The sequence below is a fragment of the Pelecanus crispus genome, chromosome 3, assembly GCF_030463565.1.
Source record: "Pelecanus crispus isolate bPelCri1 chromosome 3, bPelCri1.pri, whole genome shotgun sequence".
Classification (NCBI taxonomy): Eukaryota; Metazoa; Chordata; class Aves; order Pelecaniformes; family Pelecanidae; genus Pelecanus; species Pelecanus crispus.
Genome location: NC_134645.1, coordinates 81,729,970 through 81,755,308, shown reverse-complemented (window position 1 = coordinate 81,755,308; position 25,339 = coordinate 81,729,970). Strand labels below are relative to the sequence as shown.

The 25,339-nt window shown below is 40.6% G+C and overlaps 1 protein-coding gene across 1 annotated transcript; it reads right to left on the bottom strand.

Moving 5' to 3' along the window:
* Positions 1-643: 643 nt before the first annotated feature.
* RTN4IP1 (reticulon 4 interacting protein 1) lies at positions 644-25,036 on the bottom strand. Its single transcript, XM_009492539.2, has 9 exons — positions 24,781-25,036; positions 22,543-22,694; positions 21,676-21,744; positions 21,307-21,431; positions 16,019-16,067; positions 14,341-14,477; positions 11,987-12,170; positions 10,579-10,671; positions 644-760 (listed from the first exon to the last, which is right to left on the bottom strand). Exons 1-9 carry the CDS (start codon positions 25,034-25,036, stop codon positions 644-646), a joined length of 1,182 nt encoding a protein of 393 aa, XP_009490814.2.
* Between the last annotated feature and the right edge of the window lie 303 nt (positions 25,037-25,339).

Below are 25,339 nucleotides of genomic sequence, written 5' to 3'. Positions count from 1 at the left end.
GTTAGGCAATTAGAAAAATTATCAGTTACAGATTGATTTTGTTCCATGCTTCTACACACATTAGTTAAGCCATGAGAGATCTGCCGTATCAAGATTAAAGTACTGGTCTTGGGACAGCGATGCGACCACTTAATACAGGAATAGTTTACATGTTCTCAGAATGAACTAGATTGAGTAATAAGATATATTAATAAAGGTGAACAGAACTAGGAAGGGCCAAGGGAAAAAGGACAGCACAAGTTTCATATGGACAATTACATAAAAGTGTGTCTCACCATTTCAGGACTTAGCTAAAACAGCTGGAAAATGAAAGCTCCAAGATCTACCAACTGAAAATGCTTCCAGCTGTTCCTCTTATCCCAAGAGTGAGGGGTGTTGTGCAAAAGTCACAACTACATTCTTAACATGGTTTTCATGTAGAAACACCTAAGGGACATTAGTATTTCTTGTCTGCATATTAACAGTTATTAACAAGCAGAGTATGAAGGAATCAAAGAGGCTTTTCTAAAACAAGGCTTTTTTAAAAAATTAGCCATCCTGTGTGAGCTTTTAAAGAAGAAACAGTTGCTATGTACCAATTCACATTCAAGTGTAATTTACCAGTAAAGGACTGACTGTGGGCAGAATAATGGTTAGAGATACTTTATTTTTTACTAATTACATTGATCACCGTTTTTCCACGTGCATGTCCTCCTTCCAATTTCAGAAAGGCCTTTGGAACTTCAGAAAAAGAGAAGACTTCATCAATAACTGGTTGAATCTACGGAGTAAAGAAAAAGCGTCACTATATTAGGAATAAAACAATGTATCGCCTTCATACTTCAAAACTGTATGAAGAAAGGGGGAAGGTTTCTTTACAGGATTTAGGGCAGAAGTTGTCAAATGATGCAGTCACTAGCTTTTAACTTTTCCAGGGACCCCTCTGCATGCAGGAGAAGGCTTTCTGCTGCTCTTTGCCCAAGCTTTGAGACCTCTCTACTGGCACAGTTTGGAGCCCTCACCTGGGGCTCTTAACAATACAGTCACCATGCAAGGCTCTAACTTCTAAGTCCCTTTAAAGGCTGACACTGTGGTTTAACTTTTTGTTGTCCACAATGATACACTGAGGAAAAGGAAGAACATTTTTTTCCTCATATTTCTCTGCTGGTTTTCTTGTTAAACCCAAGAATTTTCAAAAGGTCAGATGTTTTAAATTAAGATACCTATGAATCAATTGCCTATCTGCATCGGTACATGCCTCAGTACCCTTAAAAGACTTGGCCACAAATGAAGTACAAAAAAGAGTCCACGACCATTTGTTGCTGAATCATTTAGGTACACTTGAAAACTCAGCCACTGTGTATTTCAGTAGGCATACATCATTAAGCCCAGCTTGCATCGACTGCTCTTTTGGCACTGGTTTTGTACAGTAGCCTTCTGGATTGTTTTAGACTCACCTTCATTATTAGCAATGAAACTACCCTAATCGCTGTCCTCATTATTAACTAAGGAGCCCGACAACCCTATGAGCATTTTCTTTAGACATCATAGTGTACTGACAGAGGCAGAAGAAATCCCAGCTGCTTCTGAAAAATACTTGCAACTGCTGGTCCAAGGGAAGAGACTTTTTCTATCATGAAGTTCGGAGTCAGCCTTCCAGAGGCCAAAATAAGATCTGTGCACAAAAGTACCTCTCCCACATCCTCCCAGAGGTCCTACCTACCCTGAGATTGGTCTCAGTGCATGTTTTTGCACTGATGAACTGATCCTAATCTTCTTATCAGAGGAAAACATTAACAGTAGATGAGTCTGCAGCTAGCTTAGCAGTACTGTGATACTTTACGTGGTAGAGAAGTAGGAATGAGTGAACCTCCTCCAAAGAAAAAGTCAGAATTAGCAGCCAAATCGCTATGAAAGCAACTGTGCAAATAAACATATTCACTAAGTGCCTCAAACTTGCCATGCTGCAGGGTACAAGGCTGGGTAATTTCTTCCCTTTGTTCTACCAGGATGATCTCTGTAAACAAACCTCTAGCAAAATGAGTAGTAACACACAGTAGAGAGCCGGAAAGATACCATGTAACACTTTCTGCGGCTCAACTGGGAAAGAAATGTGGGGCCTGAATGATCAAGACAAAATCGTGTTTGGTCAGCGTCCAGCACAGAATGTAAATGTTGTCTTGGGTATCAGCAGATTCAGGGATATGGACCCAGGGTAGCACAAACACTGAATGAGATAATGGCTTTGGGTAAACTGAGCATCCGAGTAACTGCAGCTGCTGTGACTATCAGCAGGAGGAACGTGCTGCTGATCAGTAGTGACTATTTTGAGGAAGACCAAGTCTTGCTTTCATAGCAGAAGCTTGGGAAAAAACAATGCAGTAACCTTGTTGAGCCAAGCACAAGTGCAGCACTTGTACAAGTACTTATTGTTAATGGCAGTTATGTACAAAGCTGTGCTTCAGTCAAGAAAAAAAAAGAATACAGAAACAGCCTGCTGGAGCATGGACAGAGATGACCCTAGCAGGACAAGAGGCTGGGAGGAGGGGAATCCTATTCAGGGAAGAAAGCAGTGCAGCAGCACAAGGGGTGTGAAGCACAAGGGATTCCAGGGAAAGGCATAAGTTAGTTTCAGACACGTGCAGCAACTGAGAAAAAAAAATTAACAAGGCACTTCAATGTTCTGCTACCTGCAGTCATATATTGTAGGTTGCAGCTTACAAACCTGCCAGAACAAGGTATGTTACATCCTCAGCCTATTAGGTAAAGTTCAAAGCATCGCATTTGAAAAGTGGTGACACAGGGATTCAGAGGAACCCTGAATTCAGCCTCACAGTTCAAAACACCGTGTGTATTGCAGCCACCACACACTCAAAGCCCATCTGCTACATTGATGTAACCTCCAGCTCCATTTAAACACTGGCTTTGGGCAGTGCTATAGAGAGACATGAATACTAAATTGATGATCCTGACAATCTAGAGCATTAAACATTTTATCTGGCTGGCTGGTCAGTCCTATTGTTTGAATAACCCTGAAAGGGCTGACCGTGTTGCAGCACAGTGATTCACTCAGCCTTTACCATAATCCACTGACTAAGATAAAATTTCTTCCTGTGAGCCGGCAAACAAGTAGGGGAGCGTCTGCTGTTTGTTGAATGTGTGATAATAAATGGAGATTAACTGGATAATAAAAACACTGCCTATTTACAGCCACACATCAGTTCCTTGCCAGAGGACACCTATTTGTTCAGGGAAAAGGGATTAAACTAAAGTCTGGGAGAGAAAGGATTAACACACCCGCATTGAAATGTTCATCTGAAAACAGATTGGGCCTGAAAGTTATTTTCTTCCTCTTCATTCTCTCCGATGCAGGATGTACTATAGAAATGAATCTCAGGTCTCTTGAAACAAACTCATGTGTTTGGAAAAATAAAAAGAGTAATTGCTGATGCTGATTAAGGCTAGCCTACACAGAGCACAGAAGCGGTATCCCAGCCAATCCAGCTCTGAACGCAGCAGGCAGTGAACAGGCGCTGGCAGGAGTTGACTGGTCAGCAGGAACACACTCCCGCTAATGGCAAATTCAAGGCCATCCTTGGAGGTCCCCTTTTCTGTGGTAGCAAGGACACAGTCTGAATTTATCAAGAGGGGACAAGTGAGAAAACACAAAGGGAACAGAGATGGCTTTGACCCTCGTATTAGCAACAAGTGGCTCCAGTGAGTGTGGAGCCGCTTCCTGCCACTGGAGGGAGAGCTACAGCCTTGAAATCCTCAGGAGAGAGACAACCAAATCTCAGAGGCCCTCAGAGCAAGCCTAGCTCACAGCAGAAAAGAAAAAAAGTCCCCCCACTCCACAGAGCAATGACAGCCCATTGGCTCTCCCCCAGGTTTGTAAAGGATGGCCGTGTCAAAACTGCAGGGCAGACCTGCTTTGCAGAGTGCCTCCCTCCCAGCTGCTGCCTCCCAGCGCACACACGCTAATACTTACGCCTTGGTGAGCAGCCGTGAGTCTGCTCATGGCTTGCGTACGCGCCTTGGAAAAGATACGTGCACGTGCACAGAACAAGAGTTGTTCTGGTCTGGTTGTTCTGCTCCACCAGACCTCAAAATCCTCTTAAGGGCTTGCCGTAATGGAAAAGACCTGCTTGCCATTCTGACTAGCTGAGTTAGAAGATAAAGGCTGTCTTCCTCCAGAAATTACCACCATGCCCAAATGTGGTATATGAGCACAAATGCAGAGCTTGATGCTCTCCTTTGGCCTTCAGTGAGTCTCCCTTCAATGTCAACAAGAGACTTGAACAGAAATCATTACAAAGAACTAAACAATTATTTATCCGTTCAGTATTTCATTGTCATCTCATGGAAAAAATGCTGGCTTGGGACACTGCTGTTTCTGTAATTTCTTCCCTTTAGCTGAGCATCTCCTTCTCTGCTGTACTCAAGTTCCACATTCTTTGGGTCTTAATCCCACGCCTTTCTTCATCCTTCCTTCCCCTTAAAATGGCATGCAACAATGTATGCTGAGCTTCATATTGCTTGCCATCATTAGGTTCTAGGATCAACCCTCACTGAAGACAAAGATTAAAGTTCTTATCTTCTGGAACAGCTGGCTCTGATCACGTTGTATGGGTAGCTTTGCAACTATACAGTACTGGTTTTGATTAACTTGTATTTCGGAGAATATGCATTTTCATCCAAGAGCACATTAAAGGGCATCAGGTATGTGATATGTCTGTCCCAAATGCCTAACAGAAGTAAAAATGATCCAACGATCCAGTCTCATACACCCATGAGAAGAATGGTGGTGCAGTGGTTAAGACACGAGAATGGAAGGCATGTGTCCTGGGGTCCACTCCCACAGTCATCTTACAAACAACTGCATGACCAGGTTTTGTTTGTTCATTTGTTTTTCAAGCCAAGGTACATTCTTTCACACCAAGCCTCTAACAGTAGCCCACAGTAACTCATGAGTATCATCTACAATTATTAAAATGCTAGAAGATAAATCCCAGTTAAGCAGGCTATCAGGGTATGGTTCGGAGTGTAGAAAAGGCTTAAAAAAATCTCTAGTTCATTAATTAGCCCTGGCAGAACAGCTTCTACAGAACACAATGAAGAGCAGTAAGAAACTGGAACAAGCCCAGAATTGTAGTGTGTGCCAGCCTAGCCCGAGCTTAAATCAGGAGAAGTGAGGAAGATCCTGAGTTTAGTTACCTACTGAACCATGCTGAAAAACTACTAAATACAGGAAAGAGCAACTCTCTCTTCTGGAATCCCCTAGCAGTCATGTTGATGGTAGTTGTCCTGCTATTTATGCTGGTAATGAAATCAATCTGGGGCAATGCTACCATATAATTAAGACAGAACAAACTTCAGTACAGTTATATATATACATATGAATATACATATGCTTATACATGAAAGCACATTATGTATTTTATACATATTAGAGGAATAGTCCTGCATGACCTGCATCTCCCTAGGTCTCAGAAAACTAAACTCACAACAGACAAGAGCTGTCTTGCTGACCCCACATTTCACCGCTGTGCTGGACGTAATTCCCTCCTACAGTAGGGAACTAGAGCTCAGAACGCTAGGACTGACTTCCTACAGGTTATGCAATGACATCAGGCTGAGGCAAAACATTTGATTAAATACCTGCTATACGACAAAATTTTTCCAGACCTCATCATGGTTTATGTGAACTTACATATTCAAACCCTATCTCTCCACAGTATGCAATTTCCATTAGTCTTCACAGACATTTTATGATGTGATCACACAGCACTTCATAAAGAGCATAAGCAAGCTACCATGTCCTGGAGGAAGAGGAGCAGATGTGTTTTAATAAAAGTCACAGTGGTTTCTTTGGTAGCCATGACAAAAAGCAGATAGAGGTTCCTTTTGGAAGAGAAAGGACTGAACAGAGCTTTTGGCAACGTCTCCTTGATCAACATCTCTGGGCTCCAGCCAACAAACCTGGCAAGCAAAAGTACTGCAACAAGAAAACAGAAAATTTAAAAAAAAGAAAGAAAATGTGCAAGCTTTGCAATTTAGCATGGAGAAGGATGGTTGTTGGAACAAGTATGAGTGACTAAAGAGAGTATGGAGGACTGATCTGTAGTCTATTTAGACATTTAAGTACAGAATTGCTACTTTAGTGTCCTTTTTCAGATAGGGAGAGTAAAGCAGGCACCACCCAAGAGCAAGTCACCTCAGGTACCTTAAGATACCTTAGCACAGCCTTAAAGATAAAGACTGGAATTACTGCAGAGAAGGCCACATCTAGAGATGCCAGATTTGGAGAACGTTCAAGGACTCAATATGTTACATTAGCTGTTTGGTATTCATATGGATGAGAGAAATCTGCAACAACTGTACAACAAAGGCCAGGGAAAAAGCTACTTGCAGAACTGTAACAAGATGAATTGGAAGCAAATCTATACACACGGGTTAGGATACAGAGTCAAGAAGCTCTATGCTAGGAGGAATGTAAGCCATCTTAAATCATCACCATCCAAGCAATTCAAAACCCAAGTAATATCAAAGTGCATGACCATATCCATTTGTGTTACTTACTTCCTGAATAGCCAAGACTAGCAATAGAAAACAATTGAATTCCACATTTTAACAGGGTATCTCATCGCAAATCACCAAAGGTGGATAAAGGGCATTAGCCCTCATTAGTAGGTAGAGAAATTACGATACCAAGAGGTTATGCGATTTGTACAGCATTGCACAGGAAGACAGCAGCCAGACCAAAGAACCAGCATCCTGTCCACCAAACCACAACAGCAAGTGCTAAGCTGAAAGCATCTAGTCTTCAGCGAAATGTATAATCAATACTCCATACAAATTACATTAATATAGGCATGCAATTGTTTTTCTTATGTGTGCCTGCACTGTAATATTTATCTAGAAAGCAAACAACACAGTAGAACGATCTATTAATTTCACGACTGGAGACTCTACTTGTCCTTTAGCCTTCTTTCTGCAAAATCAACTTTCACCCATCAGCCCATCTGATGCAACTCTGCTCTGAAGGAAAGAGCATTAAGCCACTGCACACACACACCCCTACGCTGCATTTAAATGGCACTGAATTAAAATGAAAATGTCAAATTTCTGTAGGGCTGCATGTTAACCCACATCCTATCATGGTCCAGCAGGAACATACAACATGCTTAGTGCTCCCCCTTACGACACTAAGGAGTCTTTTGAGCCTGCCTTCCTCTATCAGGCTTTATAAAAAGCAAAGTTAAGTGCTCAATTAAGAGCCTTTCTACAAACTTATGTAGTTATATGAGTTTGGTATATTTGCACCAAGGACTAAATGGCACATCTTTAGAAAGGAGGAAAAAGTTAAGCAAGCAGCAAAGCCCAAGATGGTCAATATTAAATCCACAACACTGACCACAAATACATCAGACTAATTCCTAACAAGCCTTTCAGTGACAATGCTGGCAGCAGAGACCAGTGATGATGCTTCAGTGAACAGTGCGCCAGCAAATCTGAGTCCTGAACTAAAGGCTCTGTTGATTTCAGTTGTCTTTAGATGAGAACCTTCTAATTCACCAGGAACATTCTGCCATGTGAAGAGACACCCAGCTTCTGACATGAGCTTCATCAGCTGATTTGGTGGAGCCCATGTTAAGCCAATCCTTACTGGCTCGCAATTAGCTGGCGGAGTTCAACCCACAACAGGTACTTCCCAGCAGTTTAGAAAGTAGCCAGTATCTCTAAAATTTGACAAGGAAATACTTGATTTTCTCCATGCCCACTATTGTTACAAGCAGCCTCCCAGCCCCTCAGTCTCATAATACTCTCTTTGCAAGATGTCCAGCTGCAAGGCAGAGAAAACAGCTCATAAACTGGAAGTGGTTTTACAGTCCCCAGAACGGAGCTGATGTGGATGTAAATTACAAAAGGAAAATTATTCTCCTTCCTTGCACTACCAGCTCATCAAATCCTCTCCTCCTCCTCCCCATTAAAAAAGGCTGTTAGAAGAACTCCTCTTCATCACTGACATTCTGCAAGTATCTATTCCTTACTGCGAAGATCATCCGTGTGAAAGCCAAGTATCTTTAAACAAAATGCCCTTTTTGCTCATTCTTCATCCACTGGAGGACTGAGAACCCTTTTGCTTTTGCAAAAGAAGATGATGAACTCATCAGAACTAAAAATCTGTGTTGGTGCAATAGGATTAACAGGAAAAACACTGACAAATCAATATGATCTGTAACTGCTTCAGGGGTATGTTCTTCAAAGCTTCACTTACTGTAACATCATCTCTTTAAGCCATCAGCTCCTTCTAATTTCCTTCATTTAAATCCCCCCTCATGATTTATACTTTCCTGAAAAAAGCCTCTCATTTTCAGGAGCTCTCCAATTGCTCTCCTATTCACACTTCATACAATCTCAAAATTAAGATGTCTGTAACAGAAAAGACGATTCACTGTAATTTCAAAATAACTAAATCTGCATTACTCAAAACTGTATTCACTCAAAACTAAGAAGTTCAACTACATGAGCTCACTTTGCTCGCTTCCCAAGTTTTCTTGCTACACTTTTAGTGCTTTGTGTGTATGGTTTTTTTTTTAATTCTCATTTATTCTCTCCTATTCAAACATGAACATTTCTTTTCACTCAGTTACAGGAAATTATGGTACACTTCCTCCAGTAATTCTCCTGCCTTTTTTCCAAATACCTACTCTTCTGAATGGATGATCTGTCCATTTAAGAGAACTCTTGTGTCTAGACAATAAGGGCCGTAGTCTTAGTAACATCTGTCTAAATGGAACACATCTGGGTCTTACAAAATACTGATGATAGTATGGGTGTTTACAACATTTTACAAAATAGAGTAAAATGCAGCTAGAATAATGACTATGCAGATAAACAGTCTGACATTATGACCTGGTTTTCCACAGAGAACAAAAGACCAAGCAAACATCTTTGTCCTCATGATCATCTTACAACAAAAAGTACATCAGGACATTCATATACGTATGACGTACATTTTAAATGGCATTGTAATTCACCTGTCCAGATTATTAGGCAGAGAACACTGATTAAGCCCTACCTCTATTGCATAAACAGGTGTTTCCCAAGAGGCTTTCATGGGCAAATTCTGCATTTGTTTTGCATACAAGGTAGGAGCAGAACAAAACAAGTTGTGACTGGCTAAGAATCAGGACAAATGGTAAGAACAAAGACAAGGGCAGTTCTGTTTCTTAGTCAATTATAATTTAGCAGTGTGATTGGATGCAATCACACAGTGAGGAGCATCTTCTCAGGTTTCTTTCTTGACTGTGGGATAATGCCTACAGCACTGGGCATAACGCAAAGCAGAGTGGCGTAAAGCTGTAGCCAGGAACACACTTCACCAGAGCTCATTTGCTGCTGCAGCCTCTGTTTATGAGCAGGTAACTTTTTAGGAAACAGAGACTTTCCACTGGCTGTGTCAGCAGCACACTGGTCACGACAGGAATAGGAGTGGCTGAATTCAGGAAGATTTTTATTTGATCAGCAGCACTGAGGTGGCAAGCAGAAGCAATCAGGCCTTAAGTAAGACAGCAATTTATTTACTATTCTCCAAACTCTGGAACATAATGCACAGCAAAAAAGGAGATCAACGCTCAAACTCTGAGAGATCTGAACTTTCCTAATATGCGCAAATTTTGAGCACAAGATGGCCTGACAGTTCACATAGAAGAATTGCTAGCAGTCACAGCAGACTCTGCTTCCTCTTCTGCTTAGGTACCATGTAGAAAGATTAACAGCAGTTGTCCGTATTCTCTACTCTGGGAATTCTGGCAACATGAAGTTATCCAAAAGAGGACACTGCCAGGACCTACAGCACCACACAGTCCAATAAACAGGCAATCAACTGCTCACTCTCACATTTTGTAACAAGCTCATAAACCTGAAAAGATCAGATAAAGCAGTAATCTATCTGCCACTTCATGCCTTTCCCACAAGTCCACTAAGAGATTCCCCAAAAGCTTATGAATGCCTACAATATTCCAAGTCACTGTGCTGAATTAGCACAAACATTATACTCTGAAGCACTGAACTAATGAAACACAAGATTCTTGTCACCACTCTGCCAATGCAGATCGTCTATGACCTGCAATAACCTGAATATTCTAGTTCCGTGCACGTTACGGGCAGGACTCCTGATCCCCCAGGCTAGGCAATTTTGCATATGTAGATACACACAGTCATGTTCATTCTGACCAAATGAACCAAATGAGGCCTCTTCAAACATACCCTTTTCAACACCAGAGTTCATGCTAAATGATTCCCACTGGCAAAAATAAACAATTGCTGGACATTCTTTCCTCATAACTTAGTAAGCTTTCTGTTTTTAAAAACAGGTAGGGTGGAGAGGGAGAAAGTATTAGAGTCCCAAGGATTACGAACTTCTAAATTCCATGCAAAAGGCAGAAGTTAGAAACTGGAGCAAATCAATTCTTAACGAGTCTTCTTCACTGTGACTCTCTTAATATTTTATTCCCTAGTTGTAGACTACACCATTTTTGAGTCAAAGCAGCACCTCTTTCAGCACAAAGAGCCAAATAACCGTTACTGACATACCTTTCCAGAATCAACTAGTTCTGCTATTTCATCCAAACTTGGGCCACTTGGCATAAAAAATGCCCATCGATAATGGACTCCTTTAAAGAGATGCTGCAAGAAAGATCACAAATATATTAAAAAATCAAGAGAGGAAACTGAAATGAGAACTAAAATTAATGACAGAAACACTAGAAAAGTAACTTAGGGAAAAGACATGGAAATTATATGCTAGTGTCTGAAAAAAATGTCACCTAAGCATGTGGATTAAATGTACAGACAGGGATGTTGTATTACCACAATAGGATCAGGGTGAATTTTGTGTCCAATTGCACAAGTCAGCTAGTTGAGAAAAACAACCACCTTGTCTCTGCAGCTAGAAACAGCATTATTTGTTTCGTAACAGAGAAATGATACTATATGTTTATACACACTCACAAAGGGGGTGAAATAAACTCAGCAATGTGACATTTAGAACCTTCTACCTCAGTGTCAGTGATTAAATTTTCCAAAGTCATCACCGTCCAATGACAGATGGCAGCTCACATGAAAAGCATTTTGGGAAGATCTCACAAGCACAAGTCAAGAGCACCTCTGAGTAAGTCATAGTAGGAATAAGAGGGCCAGATGATTTTTAGTACATGGCATACAATGCTCCTCCATGGAAATATGCACACTGAGAAATAATACTACATTATTTCTTCCCAGCCTTTTCATTTTGTTTTTGAGCTTTCCTTTGAAAGTACCGGTGCAGGACTTAGAATCTCATTCAACCATGCCATCACAGGAATACCATGGCAACTGCTCGAAAAGCATTCATTTGGAGAGCAAGTACACATGTTGAGAGAAGAAAGAGAAAAGTTCTAAAAAGCCTCACTGATCTGGCCACTGGCTGAATGTTTTAAGATCCATTTACGAAAACTAGAAAAATCAGTATCACCATACAGACACATGAACATGAAAGAGATGAAAGACTTTCTAGCCACCCTCAACCACTTCTATTACTCTCTGGTGCTGGAATAGGATGAAGAGAATCAGTCATGGAACAATGTTTTGAGAGAAAGCCTGACCAGCCTAAAGCAAGTAGCAAAATTACCCTCACTTCAATGATGCAGGGATTTGCTCTGTTTACTATGAAACACTAGCTGTCAGCAGAACTCACTAGGGGGCCATATGGAAAAGGCCACAATGAAAAGCACAATAAGGATGTCAAAACTTCAAAGCACCCCAAACTACCACATACACCAATCAGCACCACCCCAACACATTCTTTTTCAGTGCACGAAAGAAGGAAAGAATAAAAATGCATCTGAGTTATACTCCATGATATATGAGAAAAATAAGACAGATGAGCCACAGGACTAGAAGCCACAAAGGAAGACACTAGAGTACTATGTAATATAAAAGTATATAGGATTTTCTCAAATACCTTTACAGTTTTGGAACCAACAGTGACTCCTGTTTGTAACATGCCATCAGCCACTCCAAGTTTGTCCATATTGATCAAGAAAGGTGTCACTAAGGTAACGTATGTTGCTCCTGACCATTTCTTCAGGAGATTGAGAGCCCACTTCTCAGTGGATCCACCAACATTATCTAGGATGAAGTCAAATCTGCAGACATGTAAAGAACAGGTTTAAAATCATGATATGGGGAAAATAATTTCATCATAATTAAGCTAATTCATATCAGAAACTGGCTGTAGTTCACATTTTTACAGATCACTGCAATGCATTAAAATAACTTCCTGCAAGACAGTAGCAAGAAAGTCCAAAGACTTCAGCTAAATCCCAGCTTTATTGTACAATGGGAGTTAAATTTACAGGTTATTGCCCATTCACTGCACAGCAGACACAGGCTATTTAGGTAACAAACTCCAGACTCTTAGATGCACAACTACATTCTCTATTTGCTTAAAGCCTTCTAGAGCTCTGTCTCTTCAGCCCTCCCACTGAGACTACTGGAACAGTCTTGAGGTCTGGTCCTAGCATTGAACAATATGCTACATGCATGTAAAAACTAGTCTGGACTCACACCCTGACTAGGAACATCTCCTGTACATGCTGTACTCATGTGAAAGTTGGATCCAGTGGCCAAAGTTACATAAACAAATTATTCTACTAACCCTTACCTCCTTTTCTGTGACCCAATTCTCAGCTTCACTTCTGGAAGTCTTTTTTGACCTCCCTATTTGTTTTGGGACCATTTTACCTTTACTGACAGTTCTTTTCTTTGAATCTACCTATTTGACGTAGAACCTTACAACGGAAAGGGTCTAAAACCTTCCCTAAAACCTTGGTTATGTGCAACCTCTGGCAACAAGCCACAGTTTCAGTGTTCCTTCTCGTTATCCCAGCATGTGAGTCTGTAAAGGTTGAATAGGGCAACAGGGACCTATGCACCTATTCTGTTAGATGCACAGCTCATTCTCATTGTCATCTGTAAATTTCCAGCAATCTCCAGATTGCAACAGATATGTATACACACATACGTTGAATCTAAATAACCTACAAGTAAGAGGGAAAATACTTTATGCAAATTAAATAGAAAAGCTCTTATCCCTGGAAAGACAGTTTTCCTGCCTGTCTTCCAAGGATGTGATTTCATGTTACAGTTCAGTCAACCTAGCAGTTAGCTGCCAGCAAGAGAAATTAAGATCATGAAAACTAATGCTCCAGGGAAAACTAGCTCACCATGGAGTCTGAAGAGTCACTACAAGTGTAAAGGGGAGGCAGGTAGGACCATCCCCCTCAGTATACCTGACTGATCAGCTTAGCTAAATCATAAAACTGCACCCTAAGACAGTGCTGTGGACAGCTGCTAAAAAGGGTCACTAGAGCTGTTAAAAAGGGTCACTTGCTAGAATGGGTGTTTAGCATTTAGGATGTTGAATTGCACAAAGGCAAATTTAGCACTGCTTGCAAACTGCTAACTTAGTTGCTGCACATCCTCCCCACACAGACAGTACCAGTACCCTCACAGTTGACCTCAGGCCAGCTGACAACCACACCATAGGTAAAGGGCATATGCCTTCTCAGCACAGTTACCAGTAAGATTCTTTCATAGATTGAACAGCTTCTATTTCCCCTCCCAGAAGGTTAACTCAATCTAGCTAAAAAGAGCAGTGTAAATACCATATTCAAATACAAGTCACAGTAGACTAAGTTTCAACAGATGGAAAGATTACAAAAGCAAAAAAGACTTCAGTTCTAAAGAAAACCCCCAAGCTAATTTAAACATAACTGCTGTGACAAGATAAGTGCGACTGTTTATCAGAGGCAGCCGTACCCAATGTTACAGAAGAGAAATTTACTCCCAGTTAAGTTGCACAGTGGCTAAAGACCTTTAGGCAAGTCACTTAACTGCTTCATGACATAGTTCTTCCCCCTAGAAGATCAATTTTACTATTTACTAACCTCACACAGGATTTCTGAGACCTATTTTAATTTATTCATGCTTTGTAAATGCTCCAAGATTCTTGGATGGAAGCTGACAAAACTGTTCAAATCACAGTCATTGAAGAGAAGCATGTGAAAGTGAGCTTGCCTCCACGAGCCCAATTAACTGGCTTAATCTTACAATGAAATCTGCGCTTGGGATACTCACTTGGCGAATTGCATTCAAAAAGGGTTGGGATGAATTTGCTTTACAAAGTAACGCTTTAGAAATAGGGAAAAAACAAAAAAAAGAGGGAGTTCTGATAGACTGGAGTCAAGCAATCAAAAAGCAGGCGGCCTGACTGCCAACTCCTTCATCTCAGTATTAAGCAACACAAACACGTACAAGGGTAATGTTTTAAGTTGCTCTTCCAGATTTCCAGATTTGTAATCAATCACATCATCCGCTCCAAGCTTTTTCATCAGTGTGCTGGCATCATGAGAACAAACTGCTGTCACGTGAGCACCCCAGGCCTTCACTAGCTAAAAACAAGTATAAAAAAAAAAGTCCAAAGTTTAAAATTTAGTGAAACATTGAGAACAACTTAAAAAGCCAAAATCGTCTTATATTTATATAATAAATGAGCACCTTTAATAGGGAGTGGGCAGACTGTGTTCCAACACAGGATAACATGTCACACATCCCACAGACTAACAATGGTTAGAATTTATAAACATTTAAGGAGGTTTTGGGGAGGGAGGAGTTGGTGTGGAGGAAGGAGGAAGGAAGAAGCCATCTACAGATATCAGGTCTCAGGATAAACAAGGCTTCAAATAAAATACTCAGTTTGCCATCTGAATCTGTCAGCTAAATGTGTACCAAGAGGTATTGTCCAAGTTACCAATCTATGAAATTGTCACTACATCAACCATTAAATATTTTTAAGTATTTAAAATAAAAATATTTTATATTCCTACCTGCTCATTAAGTATTTCATATATCTATCTCACTGTAAATAGCTTAAATATTAATAATGAGAAAAAGAAGGAAGTCATCTCTGATTTACCACAGGGAGGATGTCAGGTTATCTACTCCAAAAGCTATAGCAAAGTGAAGGAATTTTGTGAGTTAAATTTATCTCTTTTGTAATCTCATTTTTCATTCACAGTAATCTTTTTTACATATATTCTGGATTAATTAATGTAGTTTACTCAGGATTAATCAGGTAGAAATCACAACTAGTCAGTGGCTGGTCAGCCTTTCGTACTGATCTAATTTAGCCACCTGCTTTATCATGGATCAGGCAAATAGCGTATCACTAAAAATTCTCCTGTAAGCCTCTTTATAAACCACTATGTTTATGGTCTAGTGACATGGAATGCAGTGATGCAATCACCCAACTTCTATATTTTTTGTATATTCTCAAGAGAAAGATGTTTCAGCATGAGATGACACCGATTAGAATCAAAATCTCCAAATACATGAGAGAATGAAAAGAGGATGTTCCACAATTAATGGATCAATAAAAAAGCATGTTGACTCTCCAAAGTTTAGAGCTACTGGAATGAAGACAGGGCAGCAGGGCAAAGACGGTGAGGGAAAGCTAGTCTAAGCCACTGTGCTTTACATACACTGCACATAAAAGCCTGGTGCCTCTCATATCATTTGACCACCTACAAGAGTTACGCTAGATGATACATTCTCCATCAGTTTTTCCACTCATACGCCAAGTTCTTCTCATATTTATGGAGCAGAGCTGACTGAAAGATAATGAAAACAGGCTACATATTTCAAGTTACACCAATTAGAGGTTTCCTGCACCCAAACTGTGAAATGCGACCTTTCACTACCTACGCTCACAACTCCTTTCTTTGAAAGTCCCTGCTTCCTACTTTAAACCAACACAATGTAACAAATAGAAAGCAATAAATCTGAAAATGTTTTGCTTTTGGAAATATTGATCAGACAGATTGATCAGTAGCTTGCTATTTCACTATTCCTTCCCTCAATTCCTTTCCATTATTTTTTTTTTTTCATATTGAATAGTTTGAAGATACATCCTGGGCATGCTGATTTGTATTACCTGTACAGCAAATGTACCAACTCCTCCTGAAGCTCCTAATATTAATACTCTGTAAGAGAAAATTAAAATATATTAAATAGTTCTTTAAATAAACTCTATAGTAACTACATAGTCTAATGCTTCTTACATCTCTGACACCAAATTATTTTAAGCAAAAGATTGTACTTGTCATTCAGTGTTACTCAGCGGTTAACTCCTCAGATAGCCAGTAATGTGACTTAACATTGCTGATCATGTTTCCTGTGCCAAGAGCATTATCTCAGCACAGCCAAAGAGACTCCCTGATATGTGCTGTCCACTAAAACCAGGCAGTGGAGCCATCAGGCAGTAACATTTATCACGCAAAAGTCCTGTCCCTGTCCTCAGTTTCCCAAACACAATTGCTCAGTTTGGGACAAAATCAGTTAAGAGTCTTTCTGTCTCCCAGACTCCCCTGTCATATCTCCTAAAGAAAAAAATCTGATTCACCAACATTTTACATAAATTGGTGTTATCTAAGAGAAAAAGTGGTTTAGTATCACATTATTTAGGAAGACTGGGAACTTCAGAATATATGGAACATAATTTTCCCATATTGCATAATATTTATCTAAAAGAAAGACAAAAATACAATGAAGTAGCCTCACCATAAACAAGTTTAAGTTCTATTAAATTAAGACATGTGCCTTTTTCTTTAGAAAAAAGGCAGTAGAGTTTTTCTAGTTCAGTACATCTCAACAAGACCCTGTAAATGCCAGGTTGTGGAAATTGGCACACAAGCAAGAAAATGAAAGAGTATATTGCCAAATTATTAGCAAATAAGAGTTCATTTTAACTGAACTAGTACCCAAAATTTCATAAAAATGAATGCAAGTTTAGTGGTGTGAGAACCTTACTGCTAGCAGCCTAGTCACTGCTCAAAAATTTCATCCCAATATTTTATTAAATAACTGAACTTCAGAAAGGGAATTAGTAAGAAATCCTTGCTGCTGAAGCTACAAACAGTGCTTGGACTTTGGACCCATTTGCTAATTCTAGGACAAAAGGAAGATGCAAGATGAAGTCTTGGCATAGGACAGGGGAACATCATGTTTCTCAGAACTTCTGTTTGCCAGAAAAAATTCAGCATCTTCAGAAGCTGGTGATGGTCCTGTTTTAAATCTCACTGTGCTGGATGTTGAAGGAAATTGCTTTTTACAGTGTGAAATTGTACTATACAATCTGGAGTCTCAGTTTACAAAAATTCTTTGAAGTAACCTAAGAGACTTGGCTTTGGTCACAGAATCCATTTTAAAATGCTTCCTCTCTTGTAACTGATCAGATTCTGTTCCCTATTTCACTGATCCAAGCTGCAAAATTCAGATTATGAATTTGAAACCACAATGCCCACAGATTTTAAATCTGCCAAAAAGTACTTATCCTCAGAACCATGCTTCTAACAACAGATGCCTGAAGCAACGTTCATATTTAGATTTTATTATACTTGAAAAGGCTCAGGGATGCTACACTCAAGATACTGGGTTAAGCCCATCTTTATACTCACAAAGGACAGTCACAATTAAATCCTTTAAAAAAAACCTTGTCAAACTGCCTTTTCCAATTTTACTGCTTGCCTAAAGGGCCTTTCTTCCACTACACATTTTGGAGAAAGCTGTCATTTTAAAACGTACGTTTTGCTCAAGGATTTAGGTAACATTTTCAGTTTTGGGGAGCTGTTTGGCTAGGACTTTCTTTTATTTTCCCCTTCAATAAAAGCCCTTGAGATTCTTCAGGCAGAAATACTTTCCAGATTTGGTTTGCTCCTATGTTATGTGGGCTATTTTCTCCCAAACCTTCTAATTATTAAAACTCTCTCCATACATTGTGATTTTAAGAAAGCTCTTTGCTTCAGAGACAAACTATGTCTGCACAGGAGATCCATGTGCCACAGCTCAAGAGATCAGCATTTTTACAGCACTGAGGACAGTGTTTGTTTGGCACAGCACAAAAGTGGGGAAGCGTTTGAAGGTGCAGGACCTGTTAGGACGGTACTGAAGGACCACAGATGGTAGAAAGTGCCAAAGCAGGCACAGTTTTGGTGGCATTGCCCCAGGAAAACACAGCCAGGAGAAAACATATCAGAGAAACTACCTGTTTCACTGCAAAGGTGAGCTCAGGAGTAAACTAACATATAAGCACGTGCATGAGGGAACAAACTAACAAATTATTTGACCTGAACAGAGATCCAAGAGAACCAATTCTCTCAAAAGAACAAAACAAATGGTCATACCCCAGGCTTTGCTCCCTTCTGACAAAGGCACGTAATTCAAGCCAGCATTCACCAAGCCCCGTATGAGGCTCTAGCACTTCAGATGATCAGAGAGTCAGATCTCTCCAGAGGAGCATACCATGGGATTTGAGAGTTTAGCCCTTCTCCCTGTGCCCTGCTTGGAACTACAGTGTGGTCAGAAACTAGCATCAGAAAGCCAGGACCTGTTTCAGCTGTGTGTCATTCCTGCCCCCCCCCGCCAAAGATACAGGGGGTGGGGAGTGGGTGCGTACAAGTGTGTTAGTCAAGGACTAACGCTTTCTCCAGATTATAAAAAACTAACAATTTTCAGTGACTCAGCTACATGCCAAATAAAAAATATTACATTTATTAAATAAATATATCAATTTTCATATATCTCTATAAAAAATTAAATTCCATTTGATTATACCAACAGAATATCCCTAAGACATTTATTCCTATATCAAGAAGCATTTACCCTATCAAGAAGTTTTACAGCCTACACTCACTTTGTACTTCTTAACAGATAAAATGATGAAATAACATAGGGTTAAAAAAATATATTTTCTTGGGGTATTATATCATTCAAATGTTCATTGTAAACCAGGAGTGTATGTTTAATAGCTTACAGTAATGGAATCCAGCATCTCTCCCCAGTATACTTAAACACATAAAATATTGACTCTGTATTTATATAAAAGACCTTTACTTAATATTAACGTAAATGTTTTCAAGAACTTCTCAAATTACCACGTTTGTTTCTACCGTGCTTTTTGTGAATACAGCTAGCAGGATATTTAACAGCTATTGTTGAACGAGCATATCCCCCTTCTACTCAAAACACGACACTGGCACATATGAGAAGCTCTCCAGGTATTATCCACAGAGAACTTCAAAACAACAGAGTCATCCTGAACATTCTGGGTAACAAGAACATTCACTTTTAGCTTGTGCAAGAATATTGACATAAATTACAGTGGTATAGGATAAAAATTATGGAGAAACGACTGGAGCTCACGAACAATGTAAGCACACTTCAGGTAACCTGTAAAAACAAAATTTGTGAAAGCATGTGCAGATGCAGCAGATACTCCTGTCAGATCAACACACAGTCAGATGTTGGACTGTTAGCGAGTGTTTCCGGTTAGCCCACCCTTCCACATTAAAGCAGCAAAGAAAACAATACACACCAATAGAAAAATCTTGCTGTTTCTAAGATGTCTTAACACTGCAATAAAGTATCAGTGAAGTAGCTTTCATCAAGGAATACAGCTGCTCTTTCAAAATAAGACACACTCTTGTGTGTATATACACCCCTGTACATAGCTACTTACATACACCTACAGGAGACAAAAAGACCAACATAAAATCACATATGTAGGTAATTTCCTACCAAACATATTAAATTATTTCAATAAATTAAGAAACATTATGTAAATTCTTTTCTTTTGAAATTATTGCCTTGAGAGAGTGATGTAAACTTCATGGAATATACTTTTGCACAGCCCCTTCAATGCATTTTATGAATTTTCCTACAATAAATTTTTCAGGGGAAAAAAGCTACCATCACGTAAGTCATTCTCTGCTGTTTTTACAATTCAAAACTTCTAGATGGGAAACATCGTAATTTTTTAAGTACATTAAAATGGTTTTTGCTGACAGAGTATTTGAATATTTACTGGGAACAGGAAAGTAAATGTTAAATGTAAAGACATGATACAAATGAATCTCACTTTTAACAGTCTAAACACTTACCTGAAGATTGGAAAGATACTTTAAACAAGGCTAGCCTATCAACGTATCTTTAGGTTAATTCTGTTTACATGTGAAAGTTAAGATAATTTAAAAAGTCTAGATACTGAAAAATAAAAAGGAAGGCAACGTATCTAGATTTTTATCACTAGCTGGAAGTTAATTTCAATTAAGTCTCTTTGAAATTGCTTTAGATTTTGCAATTTAATTTCCTCAAAACATTGATTATCTTTACAACAAACAATTACTTGATATTTTCATGATGAAATTTACCATGACATATGAACAACCACTCGCTCAATTATCTTCTAAAGATGCGGGTGAAGAATTTCAATAAATCTAGCGTCCTTTGCAATGTGTTGCATTACAAAAGTAACACCCAAGATAAGAGGAGGTCAGGCATCTAGACTCCTACTGCCCAATAATTACTTTATGACCTAAATTTTTGGTGCAGCATAGTAATTTTAATGATTATTTTTCAATTCCAGTATTTTTACTTTTGCCCTTGTTTCCATTCTGAGCATTTTGCTATCTATTTACAGAAACATCCAAAAGCCAAAATAACTGCAAATTTCAATTATCATGAGAAAAACGGTATCTGCTCCAATCTTTCAATGCATTTTTCCTCTTCTGTCCTCCATCTGCCATTCTCAGATTAACAGGCTGATAAACAAAGCCAATTTTTCTACTTGATTCAGCAGCATGACTTGCACATTTTCCTCTTCTGTTCTGCATTCCTGACCTCACCAAAGTTCTGGCGTACAGGTCAAATAAGACCCAGTCACCTGCTTTTTTTTTCTAAAAAGCTGGAAAACCAGTCTGTTCCAAATAGCCCATGCATGCAGGAACTGAGTGAACCACACCTCTGTGCTTGAGAGGGCTTTTTGTGAGTTGCCAAAGTAACTCAGAGAGATGATATTACATTTGGACAGCTGTCCTAGCAGACAGAAAGGCAAAGTCCCTATAAATTCCTAGAGATACCATCCTTAAATTCTTTATATAGTCCTATACGTTAGATGTACATTGGACTACCTCTATATAGTCACTATATAGAGGAAGCAAGCAGGAAGCAACTAGGTACACTTCATTCAGGGTCCTCCTATGAGTCTCCCTCTAAAGAAGTCTCTCTCTCAACAGTTGTGTAGATTGAACCTAGCATCTTCCGGCCATCTGGTCTTTATGAATGTCATGGTATAACAGTCTTCATCACTGTTGGACATGTCTTAGAAGCAGCTGATCAGTATAAAAACAAAACACTTAAGTTTTAGCATCAGAACTATTTACTTACCTTTTCCCACTACAATTACTTTGGTTCAGTCCTCCAACTTGGTTAACTGCAGACCACGCTGTGAGACCTACATATGGTAAGGAGGCAGCTTCCGTGTGACTGAGGCACTTTGGCTTAAAAGACACCTGAAATAAAATCAATCGTATCTAAGTCACACAGCAGATCCTATGTGACACTGAAATATTTAAACAAGCTTTACTGAATTCCAGATTGTGTATTCCACATTTTCAACTATCTTCATAACTAGCTGGAGTCTAAATCAATCCAAGCACCAAGAAACAGACAGTTGCTTAGACACTGAAGAAAAACACCACCCCAGTCTTTACAATTTTGGGGTTTTGTCCATTAGCCACATTTCTGAAGGTTTACCTCGTTTCCACTAGCTACCACAAACTCTGACAGAGTGCCCTGTTTCCACGGAGGAATTGCTGCCCACACCTAAAACCAAACAGAAAACAACTATCAATTTTTGTGACTTTGCACATGATTGTACCTACACAGAAAAGTTCTCTTCATTACAGAAATCTTTTTTCCAATTTGCAGAATGTCTTCACTATTGCTTATCAGAAACCAGTTTTAGCTTACTCTTTACACAAAAAAAATCACAAGACTGACTAAGTGAAGGACTGTAGAGCTATGTAAATAAATTGTACCATACTGTGTATAAGACTTAATTTTTCAAAAACTCCAAACTGCTTCCATGCCAAGAAAGCCCAGATTGGAGGGGATGGGGCAGGAAGGAATCTGAATTTGCTATACTAAAACTGGTGAAATGTGAAAGCAGCTGGTGAAGGTGAAAGCAAACAATATTAGTATTTATGTGGGGACTCATGAAGTGGTGCTTGGGTTATGCCAAAGTTCCAACCCTAAGTTACTCAAGGCAAAAAAAACCCCAACTAACCCCTTCCTGTTAGAATTCTATCTTCAGTCAAAAATGAAGCAGCATCTTGAATGTGCACTTATAAATAAATAAATTCCTCTATTGCTATCACTAAAATGGACCAAAATTAAAAAACAGAAGGGAAATTAACTTGCAGAAGCAAGTCTGGGAAAGACCATGTTTTTCAGAGAGAAAAGGTAGGGAAGAAAGCATTCTAGGAATTTACTGCCAGACAGTCCTCATTCAGAGTGTAACAACATTAAAAAAAAATTTTCTTAAGAGAAAAATGAAAGGTGCACATCTCATAGTATATTTTAACTATACATTTTAGGAAAAAAAGAGATTGATGGTATCACCTCATCTCCAGGTTTGAAATAGGACACACTCAGTCCACATTCCATAACAACACCAGAGACATCTCGACCAAGGGTTAGTGGAAATTCAGTGTCCTCGCTTTTGAGTTTCAGGGGATCCCGCTTCATATTTAATGCGGTTGCACCATAACCACCTGCAAAACATGAAATTAACCATGACATACCGTAGTGAGTTTTCATTTATTAACTGGACAATTCCAATTAGAAAGCATTGTCTGTACCTAATGTGCCACATTTCTGTTATGAATTAAGCATGCAAAAAATCTGCAATAGTTTATACTTTTTCAGACTTTACAAATAAAGAGCAAATCTCATTCTGGCTTATTTGTCCATGAAATGGCTCTCCATTATAAAAATATTTAGTATGTGATAACACTGTCAGAAATTCTAAGTCCACTGGAAATGCTCCATTTTCCAACAGCATCACGTAGCTACAAATCCAAAAGAACTCCTAGCTTTTTTTTGAAGCGTCTGGAGCACAGGTCTTATGAGGAGCAGCTGAGGGAACTGCGGTTGTTTAGCCTGGAGAAGAGGAGGCTGAGGGGAGACCTTATCGCTCTCTACAACTACCTGAAAGGAGGTTGTAGTGAGGTGGGTGTTGGTCTCTTCTACCAAGTAACAAGTGATAGGATGAGAGGTAATGGCTTCAAGTTGCGTCAGGGGAGGTTTACATTGGATATTAGGAAAAATTTCTTCACGGAAAGAGTGGTCAAGCCTTGGAACGGGCTGCCCAGAGAGGTGGTGGAGTCACCATCCCTGGAAGCGTTCAAAAAATGGGTAGAAGTGGCACTTTGGGACATGGTTTAGTCTAGTCTACCCTTGACTGGTTTAGTGTGGACTTGGTAATGTTAGGTTAATGGTTGGACTGGATGATCTTAAAGGTCTTTTCCAACCTAAACGATTCTATGATTCCATTTGTCTTTTCAAATAAAGTACTGTAAAAAGCAACATGAACATCACTGTAAAATATATTAAGGCTCATCTCCCAAGATGAGTAACTTGAACTTCTATTCACTAAGCAATAGCTAAATGCTCTGAACTCTCAGAATTACCCATCTAATAACTCTGCTCAGCCTAAAAAAGGTCTGCATTCGGGCATGTATGCCCTTTCAATCGTTTGCACAAGTCTGCCTGGGTGCCCTATTACGCTAGAAAGTGGTTTAATATTGAAAAGAAAAGAAACAGACAAAAAAGCAGGCACCTCAAAAGCAGGATGAAAACGTAGTTTCTTCCAAGTACTTTTACAGTGGCTCCAAATACTAGTTGCAGCCCACAGTTCAAGTGGGTCATTCAACAGGAATCCCTGGATAGCAAATGTCCCATAATCAAACCCACAACTATACACAAAGATTTTTTAAAAATTCATTTATTAGAGACCCATAACACAAATTACAGCTCTGTCGGCAGGCTTCCGGCAGATATCTCTGCATGTGCTACTGAATCTGATTTGATATGCAAGATCACTTCTCAACATGAAGTATAAGGTCTTCTACTACCACAACTTCCTTCTTGTGTTTTGAACCTTGAAACCGAGGAAAAAATCTGATTAAATGGGTCAAAGAACTGGTCAATGAAAGATATAGATTTCCTAAGCAAGATGACAGCAGGCACCCAGATGCCAATTCAGGAAGAAAGGGCATGACAACAACACGGTTTGGATTAGATCGCACGTGCCGACTTTGCGGTAACTTTGACCTTCAGCCCCATTCACCTCAAAGAGATGGGAGAATCCAGCACCTCTCAGGGGAAATGCTGCTCCTTGGAAGGGCTAGGCCCTTGGTCAAGAGAGTACCACCACCCAGATGGCGGGGACGGGGGAGAAGGCCGGGAAATAAACCCCACCATGGCTATGCTACTAGCAAAAGGAAGCAGACTTGCGAGCTTCAAGCCTGCAGAAGATGGCAATTAGTCACTCAGATTAAAAGCTTACCCCCACAACACGCACACACTATTGTCTTCAGAAGGGCAATGGCTTTTTGTACCGTTCTTCCTGAAGGTACTTGAAAAAAATAAGTTTTGAAGAGGCGGTTTCCCGCAGGGCTCAGGGCAACGCGTGCTTTGAGGCAACCCTCGGCGCTGCCGAGACAGGTGCCTAGCGGGGCAGGCCGGTGACAATGTCTCTACGATTTTGGACGCCGGGGGACGTGTGGAAGCCGCAATCCAAGCACACCCCCTGCCACCACGCCAGCCTGGCCCCGGCCGCTCGGGCCCGGCACTTACTTCTCATGCTAAGGTCGATGGGGTTCAGGCTCGCAGCGTGAACCTTAATGATGACCTCGTTCGGGAAGTGTATGGTGGGGAACACCATGTCCCTGGTGAAGCGCAGCACGTCGTTGCGGCCGTACCGGTCTATGACCCATGAGGGCATGGCGGACCGCGCCCGCGGAGAGGCGCGGAGGCCACGCACCGGCGGCGGCCCGCCCGCCTGCGCCGCCCCGCGCAGCGCCCGCCCGCTCGCCGCCCCCCGCGACAGCATGGCCGGGGGAGCCGAGCCGAGCCGGGCCGGGCCGGGCCGGGCAGCCGGTGCCCCGCGGGATCGGGCTGGGACGCGGCGCTCCCCGCTCGCCTCCCCGCTCAGCCCTAGAGGCGCGGCGCGGCCCGACCCAGCCTGCCCTCCTCCCTCACCCCGCAGGCACTCGCGGCCAATGGGCGGTCGCCTTCTTGGCAGCCCTGCCAATGGTGCCGCTCGGTGTTGCGGCAAGATGGCGGCGCCCAGCCGCCGCGCCGGGAGAAGGGTTGCGGTGGGCCCACGGGCGTGAGGCGGCGGGGAGGGGGCCGC

Bases quoted from the DNA above. Each gene is read 5' to 3' on its own strand.
- RTN4IP1 (XM_009492539.2), bottom strand. From the start codon at position 25,036: ATGCTGTCGCGGGGGGCGGCGAGCGGGCGGGCGCTGCGCGGGGCGGCG. The intron at 10,672-11,986 runs GTATTTGAGAAA...TCTTTCTTGCAG, and splicing joins TTGGTTCCAAAACTGTAAAG to CATCTCTTTAAAGGAGTCCA. The intron at 761-10,578 runs GTATGTCAGTAA...TTTACTCCGTAG, and splicing joins AACTAGTTGATTCTGGAAAG to ATTCAACCAGTTATTGATGA.